The 20,924-nt window shown below is 35.9% G+C and overlaps 1 protein-coding gene across 2 annotated transcripts in view; it reads left to right on the top strand.

The window, feature by feature from the left end:
* The window catches only part of LOC135640911 (diacylglycerol kinase 7-like), a 28,326-nt gene extending 7,519 nt beyond the window's left edge, over positions 1–20,807 (top strand). The window contains exons 6-12 of one of the 2 annotated variants that reach the window (XM_065155768.1): positions 3,708–3,798; positions 4,707–4,789; positions 6,337–6,407; positions 7,502–7,579; positions 15,856–15,943; positions 19,544–19,660; positions 20,440–20,807. In XM_065155768.1, the coding sequence (XP_065011840.1) occupies positions 3,708–3,798; positions 4,707–4,789; positions 6,337–6,407; positions 7,502–7,579; positions 15,856–15,943; positions 19,544–19,660; positions 20,440–20,598 (687 nt within the window). In that variant the 3' untranslated portion in view covers positions 20,599–20,807. The remainder of the gene's footprint in view (positions 1–3,707; positions 3,799–4,706; positions 4,790–6,336; positions 6,408–7,501; positions 7,580–15,855; positions 15,944–19,543; positions 19,661–20,439) is intronic. The other variant, XM_065155769.1, reaches the window with a different exon arrangement.
* The last annotated feature ends 117 nt before the right edge of the window (positions 20,808–20,924 follow it).

Raw genomic sequence — 20,924 nt, 5'->3', positions numbered from 1 at the left:
CCATGACTTATAGTTTCCGGTACCAAACCTGTGTAGGTTCAGGATCAAACTGATATGTGTTTAGTACCCCAGAATCCTAACATATGGTTCGTTGGCATACATCACGACATGACTTATTTAAGGTTTTAGCCATTCAAAACTTAAAAAAAACCCTTATTGTATCGTTGTTTCCTACCTTTTAATGATAAATAAAAACAAGATTCATATAATTCAAGTGGTTTAAATCTATAGAACAATATATATAGCATTGACATGCATGTCGAAATAGGAGCAAAGATGGTATATAAAGAATTCTTTGTCATGTACAAACAAATTAAGATTCATTTAAGCAATTAATTACAATAAATGGTTCTATAATAAGATTATATCCCTGTTCCTACCACTAAAATGATTGGCATGATTCCATAGTGGGTGGGTTGAGGTCCTCAATATGATGAAAATATAAATCGATATTGCATGTTTGTCGCAACCATGTGTGAAATTCTCCCATGATATTTGATACTATTAAATAGTATGTCACTAATTTATTAATATGGTAGCAATGGCCTCCTCATCATTGTGAATTGCTTGCTAGTTTAATCAGTTGACTTGTTTAATCAATTGGGCAAACTTGTTGCGGGCTTGTTTTATCGATTGGGCCAAAGCCAATACTTCTCAACACTCGACCTGTGATCTGGATATTGGTAGGTGCAGATTGCTGAAGGTCGTAAAGCCAAAATGACATGCATAACTAGGTATGGAGAATTCGTGTTCCTGATGATTCCTTTTGGTTTAATGAATGTTCCAACCACGTTAAGCACTTTGAAGACTTAAATATTCAAGGAATACTTGGATAAGTTCATGGTTGTCAATCTGGAGGACATTGTCATCTATGGAGGAGCACATCCAACACCTTCGAACAATTTTCAATATTCTTAGAGAATGCTTTGTTTGTAAAGAGGGAGAAGTGCCACTTTGATCAAATAAAAATCCTATTTTTCGGGCAATTGAGTTGGACATGCATAGAAATTTTAACTCTAATGGAGAAAGTTATTGGTGAAAAATGGGGGTTGATGTTGAATAATGAGTACAGACTAGCTTTATGTGCCAACATGATAATGTGGAGCAACAAAATCCTGTGAGTGTACTAGAGAGGTCGTGAGAGAGTATATGACGGGACTTTATATCGAGCTTGCCAATGATAGGGGACGGGATGATACATCAGACAAGTGGTAGATGACCAATTCTTCAGGTATGCAATATTTATTTTTGCACTCCAACACTCCTTAGAGGAGGCGTCGAAGCGTTTAATGACGAATGTGGTGAAGCATTATGGAGTTCCACACAACATGATCAATGATTGAGTTGTGTGGTTCATATGGCTCCCTGAAGGAGGTAGCGAGCTATACTTCTTCACGAGCCTATTGCTAGACGGATAACCAAATTGAAAACATAAACCCCTCTTGAAGCAATATCTTAGGCATTATGTGAGTGCCAATCAGCGCAATTGTGTAGAACTCTTAGACATATCTCAATTCTCCTATAGTTAGCAACCGAGCTTTGTATCAAACAAGAGCCCTTTTAACATCATCATTGGACATTAGCCATCAACTCCTCATACCTCGATTATCATGTACATTAGAAGTAGTCTGTTTGTATATCACTTTGCAATGGAATAACATCGAAATGCATATATTATGTGAGCATACTTGGAGATGACAACTAATAAGATGAAAAATTGAGTGGATTTAGGAAGAGGTGGCCTCAAGAATTCAAAGTTGGCCACAAGATGTTGGTAAAGCGCCAACCAGCATCTATTCACTTCTTTTGGCATAAAGTGCACTGAGGACTAGTACAAAGATACGAAGGACCTTTTGGTATCATTGACAGCGTAAACATTTTCTTACAAGCTGCAGTTCCCAACCTACCACTTGGATCTACAAGATGCCTCCAAGAACATTTCAGCTCGACAAGCCCAACACGAGTGTCATATGAAAGGTGAGTCAAAGTCATCCTAGCGGCCTACAAGACAAAGCTACCAAACAAAGTAAAATAGATTGAGTACTTAGTAAAGTGGCACAAACTTCCTACAATTGAAGTTAATTGAGAGCCAAAAGATATCGTATGACATAAAAAGGGCATCAATGAGGGTGACGACAATTTAAGTGTGAGAGAATGTCATGGACAATACACCTATAACACTTTAATCAATGGACTATTCATTGTTTTTTGCTTTTGTTTCCTTATATAGCTTCCTTACTTTGTGTTTTGCTTAGTTTTTATGTGTTTTTCCTTAGTTTTAGCAGTCCAAGGCTATTCATAGGGTTGCACAGTGATTTACTATAATCGAGCCGAATGGGCCTAAACAACCTCGATTCCATATGTAGCAGCCTGTTTTCAAATAGGCTACCCTACAATGTGGAGTGTCTGCCATCTAAGACCCTTAGAACCCTTGGGTGGCACAGTGACCTCTGGGGTAGTGTCAATGATCAGTTTGGATGAAAACAAGCTTGTATGCAAATGGAGCATAGACTTGTCAAGAGATGTGGAATCCGATTGAGTGATCGTTGTTGGACTTGTGGATGGCTTTTTATTTGTTTAAGGTTCTATTTTTTCTTGCCTTTCAAGTGTTTGTTAAATTGCTTTATTATTGGATTTTATTCGAAACTTTAGGATTTGTTTGTTGCTCATTTTCGAAATTAATCAACTTCTCTCTTTTATTGTTCTTTGGGGATCGCATCAGTGAAATTACCGGGTGCCCGGCTGCTCGCCTAGGCAAGGCGAAGCGAGGCCTGAGTGCCCGCCTATTGGGCTGGGTGGGCAACTTGACTCAGGCATGGCCTAGGTGTTGGGCGGGCTGGGCACCTGCCTGGTTCAACTCAAGCTAGGTTGAGCCTGAGTCGAACCAAAACACTTATCTGGTTCGATTGAACGAGGTATCTATCATAGAAACCACCACTCACGAGTGCCCTAACGTAGAAGTCCTTTCCCCACTGCGTTTCTCATGACGATGGAGTTCCTCCCATCAGCGAACGACGACAGTAGTGATAGCGATAGCGTTGCATGTCAATTGACCCTTTATACGAATGGATGTCGCAAGGGTTCTAGGGTGCCTCATGATATAGGTAAATTGAGTTTAGGACAGTAGGTAATAAAAATACAAATTAAGGTGGAATAAATTCAATAAATTTATATCCCATAAATTGAGATGTACCAATGATTTCTTCTCTCCTTCAAGAAAGGTATTTCCATATTTGTTTTAGTAAATAATTTCCTTTGTCATTAAAAATGAATTGATAGACATCCCTGTATATTCTTTATTCAAGAAGAAACTTCTATGTAGGAGTGAAATCTTCAATCAAAACTAGGATTTTTTGCTTTCCCTTTTCCTTTCCTGTTCCATAAATCTTCAACCAGACCTAAGACTTGTCTCCTTCCATCTTTTATTTGGTTTTCTTTTCTTCTTGTTCTCCTTGGGCAATCTTGGTAACCGATGTAGGACCATAGTAGATGTTGCCATATGACAACTTATAAATTTGCAAATAACAATCTAAACTTCAAAAGAAGAATAATTCAAACAGGTCTTGCATCATGAAAAAGAAGATAATGACTTGCATTATGTTTAAGATACATCTGGTTTCAATTTGCAGTTTCTGTCCTTAGTTAAAGCTAATTGAGTAACTTTAATTTTTCTACTTGATTATGCTATATATGGTGCTATGCGGAAGTCAACCTTGTTGCAGGATGAGGAAATACAAGTTGAATTGCCTGAAACTAAATCTTTCTCTGAAGGAGTCTTCTACAACTACTTTAGTATTGGTATGCTCTGTAGGCTATTACAATATTTCCCCTAAACTATCTGATTGCTTTATTAACATTTTTATGCTATTCTTTGGTTTTTTTATCTTTTTGGATTCAATCCTAGCAATTCAATTTAATATTCTTTATCCATGAAATACATCAGTCTACACATTGGATTATTTTGGCATTTGGGCCAACCTTAACTTTTCTTTTGGTCATTTTAAGGTTTAACGACCGAGTCATTTGTTGCAAAATGATTTATTTGAACTTGAATCTCCACTTTGCTTGTTTGGAAGACCCCTAGCTATCTACAATTTTTTTATTCTTCATAATTCATCCTTTCTAGGGTTTATCTTTCTCTAGTATTATCCAAGGTATGTAGTATCGTACCGTACCGGTGTTTCGAGATTGACTCGATACGGTACGGTACCGATGTATCAAGCGGTACACCAGGGCGAACCGAATGGTACACCCTAGTGTACCGAATAATTATATATATTTTCTTTATTATTATAGCACTGTAGCACTGCTACAGTATAATACTATAGTACTGTAGCGGTACTAGGCGGTCCGTGTACCGGTATGCCGTTTGACCAATACATACCACCTGTACCGGGCAGTACCATTCGGTACTGCATACCATGGTATTATTATCTTCTTTAATTCTCGACTTTTGACAATGTCTTGTTTGGTCTTTCCTTCCTTTTTCTTGACCTTGGTTCCAAATTTAAAGCATGGACGATGGCATTACCTGAAGTAATTATGCAGAAAGCTATCATGAACCAGAAACAAGGGATATACTAAAGACTGATGAATTTTATTTAATCTTGTCATAAACTTTCATGGTCAATATTTTTCTTGCAATTGTGTTTTCTTCCACTATTTTATGCTTAAATATCCTTATTCTTAATTCTTTTGGAATATAGGAATGGATGCTCAAATTGCATATGGCTTCCACCATCTACGGCAGGATAAACCATACATTGCCCAGGGTCCTACTTTAAATAAAGTATGATCGTAGTTTCTCTTTATTATCCATAATCAGTAGCTTAGCCAGAAAGAATAACTGTTGTTATGGTGGTTTTTTATAATAGTTCATCCAAAAACTAACAAAAAAATAGAAAATTAGGTGTTTGGTCAAGAAAATAGGATACAATTTCTACATTCTAGTTTGCAACTTTTATTTGTTACTTTGTTGCATTTTATTTGTTGGTTCACATTATAAAATTTGGAAGCTGTAAGTAGTCAGGAAAAAAAATCTGATCATTTTAAGCACGATATATTGTTTATTTTACATTCTGATTCATTCTAGTTAATGTATTTGTTATTAATGTGGAATAATGAACTATGATTGAAAGAAATGACTTTCCTTTGAGTTTTTCTCCAGGATTTCAAAACTTCTAGTTTTCTAGGACTATGTAAATGGAATGTCTCAACCAAAATAGCTTATGTTAGATATCTCATAACTCAAGATTAAGTTTTTCTTTTGCTATCAATCAATTGAACACAGAATAGATTTTTCTAATTGTTGTATGAAACCTTCTAGCCGAGCCCAAATAGTTGAGACTCTATGGCTTTGTTGTCTGTATGAATAAAACCTTTTAAAGTTTCTATTGAGACTTTAAACCTTGAAAGCTTGATTCTTTTTGGAGTTCAGTGCCTCAAGCAGTGTGAAGTGTTACAAGGACAAGGAACAATAGATAAGGAGATCAGTATTCTTGCTGAGGTCAAATATTGTGACCGCTAACCCATTTATTCTATAGACTTCCTGAGATTGTTTCTCCCAAAGTCTCACAGATAAGTATACATCACAGTTGCATTTTCAGAATAATCTTCTGCTAAATTAATAGTAGGCAGCTTGACTCTGTGTGCTGTGTTCTCATTTTTCTGCTGTCACATGTTGCCCTGTGAGCCTCATTGTAATTTGATGCTTTCGCTCCACCTATCCTCAACAGATAGTCAAAGTTTTGTGATTTGACAATTAGGGCGAATGTAACCTCTAGATGGACTTAATAATGATTTTTTTTTTCACATCACCCAAATAATTTCTTTTTGGTTAAAAGTTATCACCTAGAAGATGCCTTATTTAATCAAGATGTCATGGTTTTTGAGATGCAAGTTTGGTGCATGATTTAAGGTTCTTTTACAACTGTAGAATATTTAAAGTCGAAGACCTACCAGTCAAATTTTCATTGCAACTGATGATATTCTTGTATTAGATTAGCTTAGTTCTCACCTTTGGGAAAAAAAGCATAATTTTGGCGTGAATATATCTAGGTTTCATGGTTCCTACAGCCCACGATTTGCAAGTTGCACCCAATACCAGGTGCAATCACTTGCTGAGGGACATAGTTCTTCTGCTTTAATAATATACGTTTAGTTTCCTTATTAACTGATTTTCTATTTTAATAATTGATTAATGTCTCCTTCATTTGCCATTTTATGTTATATATCCAGATATTACTCATTTGATGTTTTTGGCAGTACTCTTCAAATTTTCTCAGACATTGGTTTTATTAATTGTGTATATTATCATTTAACTCTTTTCTTTTATAGTTAATTTACACTGGGTATAGCTGCAAACAGGGATGGTTCTGTACACCATGTCTGAAAACCCCAGGATTAAGGTTAGCCTGTCATGCTTGTCGGTCATAATTGTTTACTTTCCTGAATTTCTGGTTTTCTTTGGTACAGGGGAAAAATAATTAAATTTGTGCTACTTTAGTTATCATATAATCATGGAATGTCCAACTTGGGAACTAGACAAGCACCTAGATTTACATTTATATTGTTAGAAGAAAGAAGTCAAATTGATTAAAGTTTCACCTGGATGCTTAAATTTGAAGTTATATAATTGGGAACGTTGTTCTTGAGTTATATAAAGGTCATCGATGGACCAACCTACAGCTTTTCTGCAATGTAATATGTTAGTTTGATCTAAGCATGACTTTCCTGACTAAAGAACTGACCATTTTTCTTTGCAGCATTGATGCTGTTATTAACTAGTAAAAATATAGACTTATGTGAAGCCCTATTGCTTTTACATCATGGCTTATGGCTTTTGAACCACTCCAACCAATTCCTCTAATCCTCATCACCAGTGTATATCTTAGTTTGACTTGCCAAGTTTCCAGTTTGGTTAAGATTGACCTACATTGTCGTTCATTTTTTATTGCTGATTTTCAGGTAAATAAGACAATAAGTAAAATATCATTCAATGTCTCAATGTGGAAGCTCTGATAATTTTGTTGTTTAAATTTAATTATATTGTTGTTTTTTGCTAATATTAATGGCATCATCTGATCATCATGGATGTTACGCTTATATGCATAATATAGTTATTAGATAGGTGCAGTTACTTGAAATTGTTTTTGACACATCAGGACAACCTATATTACAGTGAGTAATATATTAATTGCTTGTTTAGAGGCCAGGACATGAACAAACATAATTTCTAATGGAGCTGGAGGTGCTTAGCTTAAAGATAATGGACGAGTTCAGGCAGTTCATGTTTATAATTTTTTCAATTACTTTTTTTCAACTGTTGCGCCACACTTCTTGCTCTCTTAATAATTTAGCTTGGTGAGTATTGGCCTTTGATCTCATGATTATTGGATAAAGGTCTCCTTATGTATAGTTTGTTCTTTTATGTATGCCAATCACTATCTAAATAGAGAAGTTCACAAAAAGTTCAGTCTGTTGATTTGGAGTTCAAATGCAGGGGACTTGACAGCATTCTATCTCTTTATATTAAAAGGGCCAACAAGAAAACGTGGAAGGAAATCATAGTTCCTCCAAGGCAAGTTTACTTTAACAACTGCTACTTTATTATGAGAGTCATCTCAATCATATTTAGCTAGAAAATTTCAGCAGATGCATTTTTTTTTATAATTTGCTTTAGACTTGTTTTCCTTTTTTTCATGAAAAAATTGTTTCAAATTAGTTGTTTTCCTTTTTTAAAAAAAAGTTTCAAATTAACATAAATATGCTGGGAAATTGCTTCAAATTAACACAAATATGTTGGAGAACCACACATTACAATCATAATTGGCAGCTATTTTGTATCATCTGTTGTTCTACTTCTGTTGTCATGATCCACCCACAAGGTGACTGTACCTGTGGGTTGATTATACTGTATATAAATATCCAACATGATATTGGAAAGAATAATAACAAGAGAAGTTGCTTAGTGAAACACTTAGTGCTATAATTTGTTGACTTAAATTATAATAATTACTTAATATATACTAGAATATAATCATGCAATGACGGAATGCCCACAACAAAAGGAGGCACTCAATGCCTTTACAACTTTGTTCGAGCCTAAGGAGAAGGGCAGAGCAAAGGTGAGGTCTAAGAGCGATGCCGGCCAAGGCATGTGAATTTTTGGCCAAAATCTAAAGACTTTGACCCATAAGGATATGTCCTGGGATGCCGCTCAACTGGGGGCAACAAATGCCACTCAATGCGACCAAGCCAAAAGTTTGATTGGAAAATTCAATCCAAGCAAGCTTGCTAAGAAGGATACATAGATCTTTAGAGAAGTAAAACAAACTGCATTCCTTCATTCCCATAGGAAGTATATGTTTTTCAAAGGAGGCCCTTGAGTTTCTACAATAATGACAAACACATCCCAATGAAAACACAAGTTCCCAAGTAGTCAATACACTACTTACTACAAGACTCTTAATGAAAGCAATAAAGTGACTACAGGATAAAAGAACACATAACAATAAGACTCGAAAACATAGTTAATTGGCAGTAATATAAAATTAGATTATGCTCCTGCATCATTCTCCTCGGCTTGAGAAAAATTCGACTTAGAATCCATAGTCAGCTCCTTCTAAAGTGCCTCATCAATCTTCTTGAGTTCTTGAGCTGAAATCCATGCATCTTCAGAACTGATTTTCCATTGAAATATACTAGGTACTGAGCATAAGAGCCATGCCTTGTTGTAATACTTCAAACATCCAATACATCAAGGGCTTCTCTTGTAGAGCTCATAGACTTGGTGGCAAGTTCACTCGGTTCTATGATAAAATTGTCCTCATTCCCATAGAATGGACTCAAGTTACATTAAAAATTGGACTGATTACCAACCTATTCGGTAGCTCCAAGCAGTAAGTATTTGGCCTGAGTTTTTTTGAAACTCGACATGGTCCAAACTTCCTTTTCTTAAGTTTACTATGTCCCAAAAGGAAGTCTTTCTTCTTGAAGATAAACCATGACAATATCACCTTCTTAAAATTCTTTATGCTTTCTATGCACATCTGCCTTGGACTTGTAGAGTTGGGAAGTTTGCCTCAATTGTTCACGAACTTGATCATGAATGATCTTAATGTGGGCAGCAAACTCTTTTGCATCCATGCTAACATGTGACTGATTTGTAAATAAGACTTTAAGTCTAGAACTTGATTGAGGTTTCTGCCATAAACCACTTCAAATGGAGCTTTCTTTGTTGATCTGTTAAAAGAGCCTTTTGTAGGCAAATTCAGCTTAAGAAAGAATGAACTCCCATCTTTTAGGATTGTCACCAACCAAGCTTCCCAACAAATTCCCAAGAGAGTGATTCACCACTTCGGTTTGGCCATTTGTTTATGGATGGTAGGTACTAGAAAACTGCAGTTTAGTACCCAAAAGTTTTCATAGCATCTTTTGAAAGTGACTCACAAATCGCACAACACAATCCGAAGTGATGGACCTTGGAACTCCATGCAAACGAATCACTTTTTTGAAGAATAAATTGGCCACATGTGAGGCATCAGGAGAATTTCTGCAAGGTAGGAAGTGACCCATCTTTGAGAATCTATCAACAACCACCAAGATGCAATCATACCCATGCTGTGTTTTAGGCAAACCAAGAACAAAATCCATTGAAACATCTTCCCAGGGAGCATTAGGAATAGGAAGGGGCTGGTATAAACTAGTATTTTGCACTCTTTTGGCCCTTTGACAAATATAACATCTTTGCACAAAGTGAACCATCCTGTTTCATCCTAGGCTAAAGTACCTTTCTTTAACAATCACTTTTGTTTTGTCTCGCCCAAAATGTCCTCCAAGCTTACCATCATGCAGTTCTTTCATGACAAATACTCGTAAAGAGCCTCCTGGTAAGCAGAGCTGACTTCCTTTTAAAAGATAGCTATTCATGAGTATGTAGTTACTATTTTTTTCCTCATCCAACTCTTGTAAGACTTTAGAGAAGAAAGGGTCAGCTGTATAATTTTCTGGTATAAGATCAAATCCGACAATCTCATAAGAAAGAGTGATCAACAAACTGTACTTCCTGCACAGGGCATCGACTAACTTGTTAGATGAACCAGCCTTATGATTCAGAACAAAGCTGAATTTTTCCAAGTAAGCAACCAATCCTGCATCCTGAGTATTAAGCTTCTTTTGTGCCATGAGGAACCTTAAAGCTTGATGGTCTGAATAAAGAACAAACTCTACTCCAATAAGACAACCTTCCCAATGCCGCAAGACTTGAATTTCCGCATACAACTCTTTGTCATATGTTGAATATTTCAACTTGGCATCATTTAGTTTCTCTCTGAAATAAACAATTGCTCTCTCTTGCAGTAGGATAGCCCTTATTCCAACGCTAGAAGCATCACACTCCACTTGAAAAGTCTTAGAGAAGTTGGGCAATGCTAATACTAGTGCTTCTACAAGCCTTTTCTTCAACAATTTGAAACTTTCTTCAGCTTTGTTGATCCATATAAACTTTTTTGTTCTTCAAGACATTCACCATGAGAACGACAATGGTGCTGAAATTTTTTGGTGTAGGCCAATCAAGAATAGCCTTCACCTTTTCCTCATCTATTTGTAAGCCACATGACCACATAGCTTGAAAATACAACTTTATCAGTCATGAAACATTATTTTTGAGACTGATGCACAACTGGTTTTCATGGAGCATCTTGAACATATTTCTTAAGTCCTCTAGATGATGTACGTACTGCCTGTACCGGGCGGTACACATCGAAATTAAAAACCTTGCTATCAATGCACATCCTCCATCCATCCTTTTTAGGTATTAAAAGAGCAGGCATAATATAAGGACTAAGTGATTCTTTAAACAGTTTTTTAGATAGTAAACTCTCTACTTGTCTTTGTAATTCCACATGTTCTTCTAGTGATATACGATAATAAGGAAGGTTAGGAAATGTAGCACCTGAAATGAAATCAATCTGATGTTGGATATCACGAAGAGGGGGTAAACCAGTTGGAAGGTCATCAATAGCCAACCCTTCTAGCTAGGCCAACATACTTTTCACTTCTTTTATAATCTCCTTGGCTCCCTCTTGGTCATCTCCCTTAGCCACGAATGCATAAGCAACATTCCCTTCCATGTAGGATTGCCTACCGTCTTTGTAAGTTATCAAACCAATTGAATTTTTATACTGTACAGTGGTAGGAGCTCCCCTTAATGGCTGCAAAAATTATCACATCCCGAAATTTTTTTTTTAATATCTTTCCATATATTTAGGCCAAGTAGATAAACATCACTTTATTCATCATTTATAAACCTTTATTACAATTCATTTATTGATCAAATCACAAATATAAAAGTAAACATAGTGATGTTAACTTCAAGAATCATCCTAGCGGCTCTACGTAGCGGTAGAGGAAGGTCCGCTCTCCATTGGAACCCGATTTAGTGCTAGAGGGAGGTTGCTCTGAAAATAAAAAACAAAAAAAATTCAGCAATGCTGAGTAGGAACCCCAAAAGTCAACTCAAAATGAATACATGATCAAAATTCAATCATCCCATTAGCGTATATCAAATACCCGAAGGAGCACTCCCCCAACAACGGATGGAGAGGTTGTATCCTACGGGATGAGTTTGTGTTCTCCCAACAGCGGATGGAGGCAAACTCATATCGCACTCCCAACAGCGGATGGAGTGGTATCCCTCACCCGCCAAAGTGAGGACACGTTCCTCCCAACAGTGGATAGAGGAACCGTCCAGTCGCCACGTCTGACGGCCCGTTAATCCCCGAAGGGAATCGCCCTACCTGCTCTCGGTAGGGAAATAACATCATCTCACACTGGTCATGTTCATATCGGGATGAAATAACATATTTAAAATATCTTTTTCAAATATCATCAATATCAAATAATACAAATTAGCCTTCAATTGACTTGAACCCTAGTTCAATCAATCCAATTGAACTCAATTTACTATAACCTAACTGAACCGATCTTTTATCCTCATTTAACTGGTCTGAAATCACCCTAGACTAGTATAATTTGGACTAAATTATGTTTAATTTCGGTTAAACTGACTTTAATAAGTCAATCAATTCGGAATCACCCTAAATCGATCTAGACTAATCAAGCCTAGTTTAGTTCAATCAATATTTGAGCTCAAATCCAATAACAATATTGGGTTAGATTGGGCCAGTCCATCTACTGGTCATGTGCATTATACATGACTAGGCATGCATTATACAAGGCTGGCCCGGCCTTGGCCCATGGACTGGTCATGTGTATCACATGTGACCGCCCATGATGGTTGAGCTGGGTTAGCCTACGGGCCAAGGCCTGATCCGTGGGTTGGGCCTAGCCTACGGGCTGGGCCTGGCCAGTGGGCTGTGGCCTGACCTATGGGTTGGGCCTGACCTGTGAGCAATTTCAATTAAATTTATATCTAATTTCATACCACAACACATATTTACTAACAATTATATAAACAAAAGCATAATAACACATTAAAAGATAAATTGAGAGATAAGCTTTAATATAAGAAAATAACCTTCTAAATTCAAATAGAAATCATACTTTCTAACACATGTATAATTTCAACATATTCTAGTCAAATAAATTTTGAATCATTCAGAATAGCATATTTTAAATTTCAGATAAAAGAATATCAAAATTTTAGATAACATGTTTTAATCTAACAGAAATTCTAATCCAGATAAGATTAAAGATAAATTATAATATCAAGAAATATCATATATTTAATACATAAAATATTTAAATTTTTAATATGTTTAACTCTAAAAATAAAAACCTTAAACATGGGTCAAAGAACATTATAAAAACTTCAATTGATAGACTTTAATGCAATAATAAAAATTTTGACATTTAAAGAATTAATAAATAATTTTTAAACTATAAAATTTTTAATATTTAAAGAATTAAAATAAAAAATAAAACTTTTATTTTCAAGAAAGGTAGGGAAACCTACCTCTCGTCAGCAGGGTATAACTCCTTGTTTTTCCTGCTACTAGGCTCGACTAGATGAGGAACGAAGGAGAGAAATCCCTCCCCTTAAATAGGAGGAAGTGAGCCTCCATTAAAAGAAATTTATTTTAATTTTCGTATTTATTTAATATAAATTATTTTTATTTAATATACTAACAAATATGATATCACCCTATTTGGAATGATTAATAGTTATTTCCTAATTCGTATTAACAAACAAGGAAATAGATTAAGATTTCCTTAAATTACAATGGCATGTAAGGAAAAAATTAATTCCTAACTTAAATATTTGATGTGATTACAAAAATAACTTCACTCCATCTCTGATTAGAGAATAAGTGTTCTTTCTCCTATTATAGTGTGCATTTTGATCAAATTGGCATGGCTTACCAAGAAGTAAATGACATACGTCCATAAGTACATCAAAATAAAGTTCATCTTTGTACCTCCCAATAGAGAATTTGATCTTGCACCTTTGAGACATCGAGATCTCTCCACCCTTCTTGAACATGAAACCTTATATGGCTTTGAATGATGTATGGATGCAAGCTTTAGTTTGTCCACCATAAGCTTTGAAACCGTATTCTCTACACTACCTGAATCAATCATTAGAAGATATTTCTTTCCATATGACAAGCATATGTCCTGAAAATATTATTTCTAAGCCCTTGATCATCTTCTTGGACAATCATGATACATTGAATAACAAGATTTTCACCCTCAAAATCTGGCTCACAGCTTTTTTCTTCAATGATATCTTCATATTCCTCGTCATAGTTGGGCTCATTATCCTCTTCATTAGGCTCCTCTTCCACAATAACTTTAGTTTTCTTTCTAGGACACTCATAAGAATGTTGGCCAGCTTCACCACATCTGAAACACTTAGTACTTGAAGAAGAATCGCCCTTTTGCTAATTTTTATTTCCTCCCCCAACATGTGGGTTTGGATGTTCAGATGTTGTACCCTTCTTCCCTTAAAAGATCATTTTCTCCTTTGTAGTTCTAGAGTTTTCGACCTTTTTGCATAGACCCCATTTACTTTTCTCTTTAACCTTAAGTTTCATTTGATAAGACTCCTCAAGAGAGCAAATGGAGTGCATCAAAAGTTCACCATGCAAGTTGAATTTCAGCCTACTTTTGTTTCTAGCCACAAGTTTATCATCATTTTCATTCAAGCTAATTTGGCTCATTAGCATTAGCTTACAGAATTGCTCAATATAATCAAATACAGATTGATTATTCTTCTGGTGTAATTGGTGGAATTGTCAATAAAGAGTTTGAGGATAATCCAAAGGGAGAAATTTCTCATATAATTTTAGTTTCATTTTAGCCCATATGTTAACCCGTAGAACACTTATTTGCTCATGTCTTTGTTGATATTAATGCCATGAAATCAGAGCATATCCTTTTAGTTTTGTTGCAACAAACTGCACCTTTTGAACCTCATTAAGATTTTTCCATTCAAAGAGTACTTCCAAAGAGGCAATCCAATCATAATATTCCTTGGGATTAAATGACCCTGCAAATTCCACTACATTAACTTGAATATTTCTATTTGTTCCTTCAAGAGCTCTCATCAATTGATTCATGGCCCAATTATTAAGAGCCGTAATATGAAGAATCAGTTGCATCATTACCATGCTCACTTTTTGCACCTATATCATTACCATGCTCAAGTCTACAAGAAGCCTAAGCAGAGGCCAGAGAAGAAGACTGTATCTTTAAGCTTGAGTTTGTTGAAATTTAGCAGCAACAAAAGATCATCACAACGGGTTCAAGTGCACCTTGCATTGATGGTGCAATTGCTGAATGCATTGCATGTGCAAGTGAGGGAGCAATCAAATATAACACCAAAAGAGCCGAAGGCACATGCAACCAGCTGATGTTCACAGGCGTCAGATTTAGTGAGAATGCGACTCACGCATTGGTGAACATAGCAGCCACATGACTTCATAGCAGACCTAGAGGCAAAGTGACTCGGGTTTAAGCTGGAAAGAGTCTGAGCCATACGAAGGCATCCAATTTGCAAACATAGCCTATTTACGATTGGTGAAGTGAGTTGGCATCCAAATTACAAATCGGAATAGGAGCACCAACTTCTTAGCGCTTCCCTTGATGCTTTCCAAGGAGCACCAATTTCTACGGGGAGCGAAAATACTGTCCATGTCATTTGTAAATTCTCTCTTTTTGACAGGTGGTGATTTGCCATGGATGTTGGCATTGCCCTTGATGACTTTCCAAGGAGCACCACTTTTTAGGAGTGAAAGCACTATCCATGTCATTTCTAAATTCTCTCTTTTTGACGGGCAGTGATTTTCCATGCATGTTGGTTTTAAGAAGTTTTAAACAGCCATCATCAGCAGTGGCATCATCAACTTTGGTGTTGGATTTAAAATTTTAAGCAGCCATCGAATATGCAATTTAGTCGACTAAGTCCACTATTGATCATTTCTAACCATGTTTACGGAATTTAGTCTATCTATGTGGTATTAGGTACTTGCACATCAATACAATTGGCTTTATAGCAGCCTTCCATAATAACGATCTTGGGATTTGCCTCATGAATTGTCACCTTCATATCAACTAGAATTTCCAGTTAGTCTAAAATCTTCCAATACCTGATTAAGCAGATTAATTTTTGAAATTCTTGAGTGCAACATTTCATTATCCATAATTTGAAAATCTTGGGAATGGTTTAAAGACCCACAGTTTTTCTGTCTGATTTACCCTATATTTTATAGTCAGAAATAAGTTGAACATAAAAGAATAATCTGATAGAATGTTGTATATCTCTTGTCTAACATAACTTACTTTTTATTCTTCTTTGCAAGAATAATTCCATAATGTGTTCTTTGGATGCAGTGTTAGGGCCATTGTTCTTCTGAATCTTGACAATTATGCAGGAGGAGGACATCCATGGGGATACCCTACACCTGAGTACCTTGAGAAGGTTTGCACTACTTTTATTAATGAGATTTTTCTAATTGCTGGATTGGTTTCTTAGATTATTTAATTATTTCAAAATCCCAAAAGATCAAGCTAGCTTTACCTTTAACTTCTATCTGATGTTCTCTTTTTTATTTTAATTAATAATGTGGGCTTGAGTGTGGTCCCAAGTTTCCAATATGGCATTGCAATAGATATGTGAATTACAGTGGCAAATGCAAGGTGCAACGTAATAAGAATAGATGAAAGATATATTGAACCTAGCAATGTTTCATTGCTTAAATATGATGAAGTTGCTCCACGAGGTTTTAAACATGCTTTAAGACTAAAATGGATTGATGATTTTGGTAAGGACGGCTCCAAAAAAAATTTAGACGTTGAGTATATTGCTTTCCGTGCATGTAGAAATTAAGCTATTCCGGGAAGAACAATTGGAATTTGTTTTATAAATATATCGGTAATTGTAATTCATGCTTGAATTACTCCAATTCTTTCCTTGTAATATCTTAAAATGAAAAGGTGTTCGAAATAATGTTTTAGAATATCCTGTCAAGAATTTCTCTCCTTTTTATTTATAGATCTTCAAGCCAATAATTAAGATATTGGACCTTGTCAGGTATTAGTTGGAGCAGCGATTTAAAAAGGCGCTCGGGCGCTCGCCTAGGCGCTCGGACCAATAATTAAGATACTGTTAAATGTTAATATTATTAAGTTTATTTAAAATGATTAATTTTTAATATTATTAATAGATTAATAATATATTATTTTAATTTTAATATTATTAATTTTTATTAATTATATTATATATTTTTTATATTTTTATATTATTTTATTAATTATATTATATATTTTTATATTTTAGCGCCTCGCTTCGCTCGGGCGAGCGCCTAGCGCCTCGGGCGTTTTTGGACCTTGGCGCATTTTGGCGCTTAGCGCTTTTTAAATCACTGAGTTGGAGTAATTTGGTGCACTGATAGATATCACAGGTGGCTGTTGGGGGAAATAAAATAAAAATAAGAAAAGTAGTGGTAAAGAAAAATATTTATAGCAAGAACTTCAGTCATTTTAATTCATAGATCTTCAAGCCAGTGATTATAATATTGGACTATCCCAGTATCAGTTGGAGTAATTTGGTGCACTGGAACAGATCACAGATGGCTGTTGGTGGAATAAAAAAAAAGTAAGAAAACTAGTGGGAAGTCTTATACTAGATAATTGGACCAGAAAAACAAGCACATGTGCGATGGCTGAAATTATTTTTCTTGAGCTGTGTGCTGTAAAATTGGCTGAAATGCTGGAGATTTAGCCTGGGAATTGTGGTATGCATACCAAGATGTTATTCATAATTTCACACCAATACATACTGATGGGTTTATGGTCCATAGCAGTTTAGGCATAAGTCATGAAGGATGATTAGGGGGGAAACAAAGAACAAACTTCCCAGGACTATCAGAGATGAGAAAAGAGGTGAGACCAGGTAGGATGAGTGAAAAGGAGAGGAAGATAAAATATTTTACTCGATGAAGGGTTTAGGAATTTTGGTCAATCTAGGCTGTTCAAAGATTTAATTCAGTTAAGATAAAGATTAGTTGGGAAATTTGTGAATGGGGTCATGCTAATTAGATTGTTAGATCATTCCTGCAGTAGTGGCTTTTGGCATTTATTCCAAATTGTATGGGTTACTATACGATTTTCATTTGTGGTAGTGTTTACCATAACATTGTAAGCCAAAAGAAAATTTGGATCTGTTAAAAATGCAGAAACATTTTGTGTGTGGGTGGGTGCCGGTGATGTTGCTTACATCTGAATATCTGATTCCCTTGAAATATGTAACTTTTAGGAGGGTTGTGTTGAACTAAATACAGTTTTAGGTACTGGTCTTTGGTCAAGTCTACTGAACATTGGATGAGACTAGCATTTATGTTTTTGGTAGTAAAAGATGAACATGCACTTGAGGGATCCCCAAGATGGCTATGCCAACACAATATGTTATTTTTCTTCATAGAGTCAAATAAATCTAATGTTAATAATGCCTTGTATTGATATTATACATTGGACCATAAGTTCTATGCTGATTCATCAATGGAAATAGCCCATTTGGAAGCTCTAAGTTTCTTTGCATTAGTCCTCCTTTTGGATACAAAATGATGTTTTTGGATATGAATATTTAATAATTGTTGGAAAAATTTAACCCTTCAAACTGAAAATGAGCTTGACTAACTAGTGGCTAGGGCCTTAGAGAGCAACTATCTGGCCTCCAAATCTGGGCCAATAACTATTTTCTTTTTATTTTTTTTAGTATGCTTTGAGGACCGGCCTTCAAACTGCAAATGAGCTTGATTAACTAATGACTAGGGCCATAGAGAGCAATTGGCTGGCCTCTAAGTCTGTGCCATCTTCTTGTTAATTTTCTTTAGTAGCCTTTGACTGCCTTATCTGATTCTGACTTGCATCACATGGGACAAGAATACTGAGCCTGTTGCCATATTTGTATTGGATATTTGCTGGTTATGATATATGCATGATGCGTAGAGTACTTCCGTTTAAGTATTTGAAGTATTATACACTAAAAATAACATATTCTTTTAGGATACACTGTTTTCTGTTGTTTGTAATTAGTATCAAATTGTGATAGGTACTGGGCCTGTACTTCTTTAGTGTTTCTAATTAGTTTTTACCGCTCCGGCAGGAACTGGTACACAGAGCACGATATACCAGCTGGGTTGATATACATGGTACAAACTGGTACCAGGCTGGTTCCCGCCCAGCGTAGGCCCTGTACCAAGCTTACCGATGGTACAGGCAAACTTACCTGGAGATGAGGCTACCCAACTAGCCACTAGGGGGGCCTCTGAGAGCCTGTAATAAGGGTCCCAAAACCCCTCAAATCTGCCCTCACTCTCATTCTCTCAACCCCTCTCTTTTTCCCTCTCATTTTGTTCACTCTCATTCTATCAAATCAATGCTTCATAGGCTGCTTTGGTAGACTTGAATACCCCCTTTGTACTGGCTGTAAATTGATCAATTATTCTGTTCCAACTCCCAATAGAGCTTGCCAATTCCTTTCAAGTTTAATCATCCATGCCTCCAATGTATTTTGATGCTGGGAAGTTGGATAGGTTGGCCCCTGTGTAGGGACTATATTACCCCCAAGTTTTAGCACTACCTGTCTATTGTCAGTCATTTCTGACCTCACCACTGTGGAGATAACAAGAATTGTTTGAGCCTTGAGACCATGATTTTGGACTTTAAAACTAATGCATGAGCATGAAAGACATCATTTTACTTGTCTACGCTTGATAACGGTATAGGAAGTATTCTTTATAAAAAAGTATTCCATATGTCAGTAAAGAAATTTGTGCTGCTTCAATCATTGACTGCAAATATTCATATTTTAGATTTATTTTTAAACTGGCATAAATATATTAATAAAAAATTGAATGAAAGAGGGGAGAGCGGAGGGGAAAGGGAGTCTTATCTGAACCTTTGACCAACATGTTCTAAAAATTTACAGAAGCCTTGTACTTGTTGTATCTGAATATTTGCACTGATGTATATTTCTTATGGGAATTCTTACTAATATTTTTATGGTCTACTTTCTCAGAAAAGTTTTTATGAAGCTCATCCGGATGATGGGTTGCTTGAGATATTTGGGTTAAAGCACGCATGGCATGCTTCCTGTGTCATGGCTGAACTTAGTCCAGCCGTGCATATTGCTCAGGTACCATTGTTATATTTGAACTTGACCTCATTGATAAGTTCTATTTGAACCCAAATCTGTTGGTATGGAATATTTTCTTTTCCGAGTGAAATTCTCTAGTATACATATGAAAGGATGAAACTCATGATGCACACGTTGCCACTTGCTAGTCCATCATCTAATTCGATAGGGAGCTTCTCTTTGAAGAAATTAACATGGAAAATTTTGATCTCAGAAAACAGCATGATCCAGATGACACAAGTCATTAGTATATAAAACAAGATAGTGAAACCTCTTAGCTATAACAGGTGCATAAAATATTTTTGTATTTAGTTATCTATCCTTTAACCAATGTGCTAAAAATATATGATGTGATGAAAGCAAATTGCTATCTTGTTTAGTTTAGTCGCACCATGTAGCTTAGAGGGCACAGAGATGAGCATGTTAAAAGGAAACACATAGCAAACTGGAGTAGCCTATCAGTTTCCTCCCAGGTCAATTTCTTTTTTTGGGCCTATCAAACTTTCTTGGGATCGAGGTGCAGATTATGTTCTTGTACTTCCAGTCTCTTCCTTGAACAGCTGGGTTCATACACTCTTTCATACTCTTGGACTTATATTGATCGTGAAAATGAAGCAGAGAATTTTGTCAGCTGGCTTATTTCAACAACATCATGTGCTGCTCTCTCTCTCTCTCTCTCTCTCTTCTCTTTTAATTAGACAATGAAGATGAACTTGCACTGTTAGGGTTCTAGCCATCAAATTAGCGAAAATTAAACTCAAGTCAATTGCTGCTTGCAGGCTGCTGCAGTAAAGTTGAGACTCAAAGGTGGTGACTCGAAGGAAGCTTATATGCAAATGGATGGAGAGCCATGGAAACAACCAATAAAGAAAGAGTACCCAAACCTTGTGATAATAGAGAGCACTCCTTTTCAGTCACGCATAATAAGTGGAAAATGATGCCGATGAGCATATCCTGTGAAACCCAGAAGTTCCGATGGTGTGCCTTCCATAATTTTCTTTCCAATGCTCGTTATCAATATTTTCTCAAAAAAAAAAGAAAAGAAAAAAAAGGATCTGATTGCTTAAATTAATTCATGTTAATAATGCAAATGATGATGATGTGTACGAACTCTCGATTTCAGCCTTCAAATGATTTCTTTTCACTTCAAGCAAACACAAACAATGGCTTCAATATGTCCATATCTCCCCATTATTTATTTATATTAACTGCCAAAAACCAACCATTTTCATTTCATGCACCCTTGTTAGTTACCAGAGGTTAG

This window comes from Musa acuminata, chromosome BXJ3-6 (genome assembly GCF_036884655.1).
Source record: "Musa acuminata AAA Group cultivar baxijiao chromosome BXJ3-6, Cavendish_Baxijiao_AAA, whole genome shotgun sequence".
NCBI lineage: Eukaryota > Viridiplantae > Streptophyta > Magnoliopsida > Zingiberales > Musaceae > Musa > Musa acuminata.
This window is presented reverse-complemented; position numbering and strand designations above follow the sequence as displayed.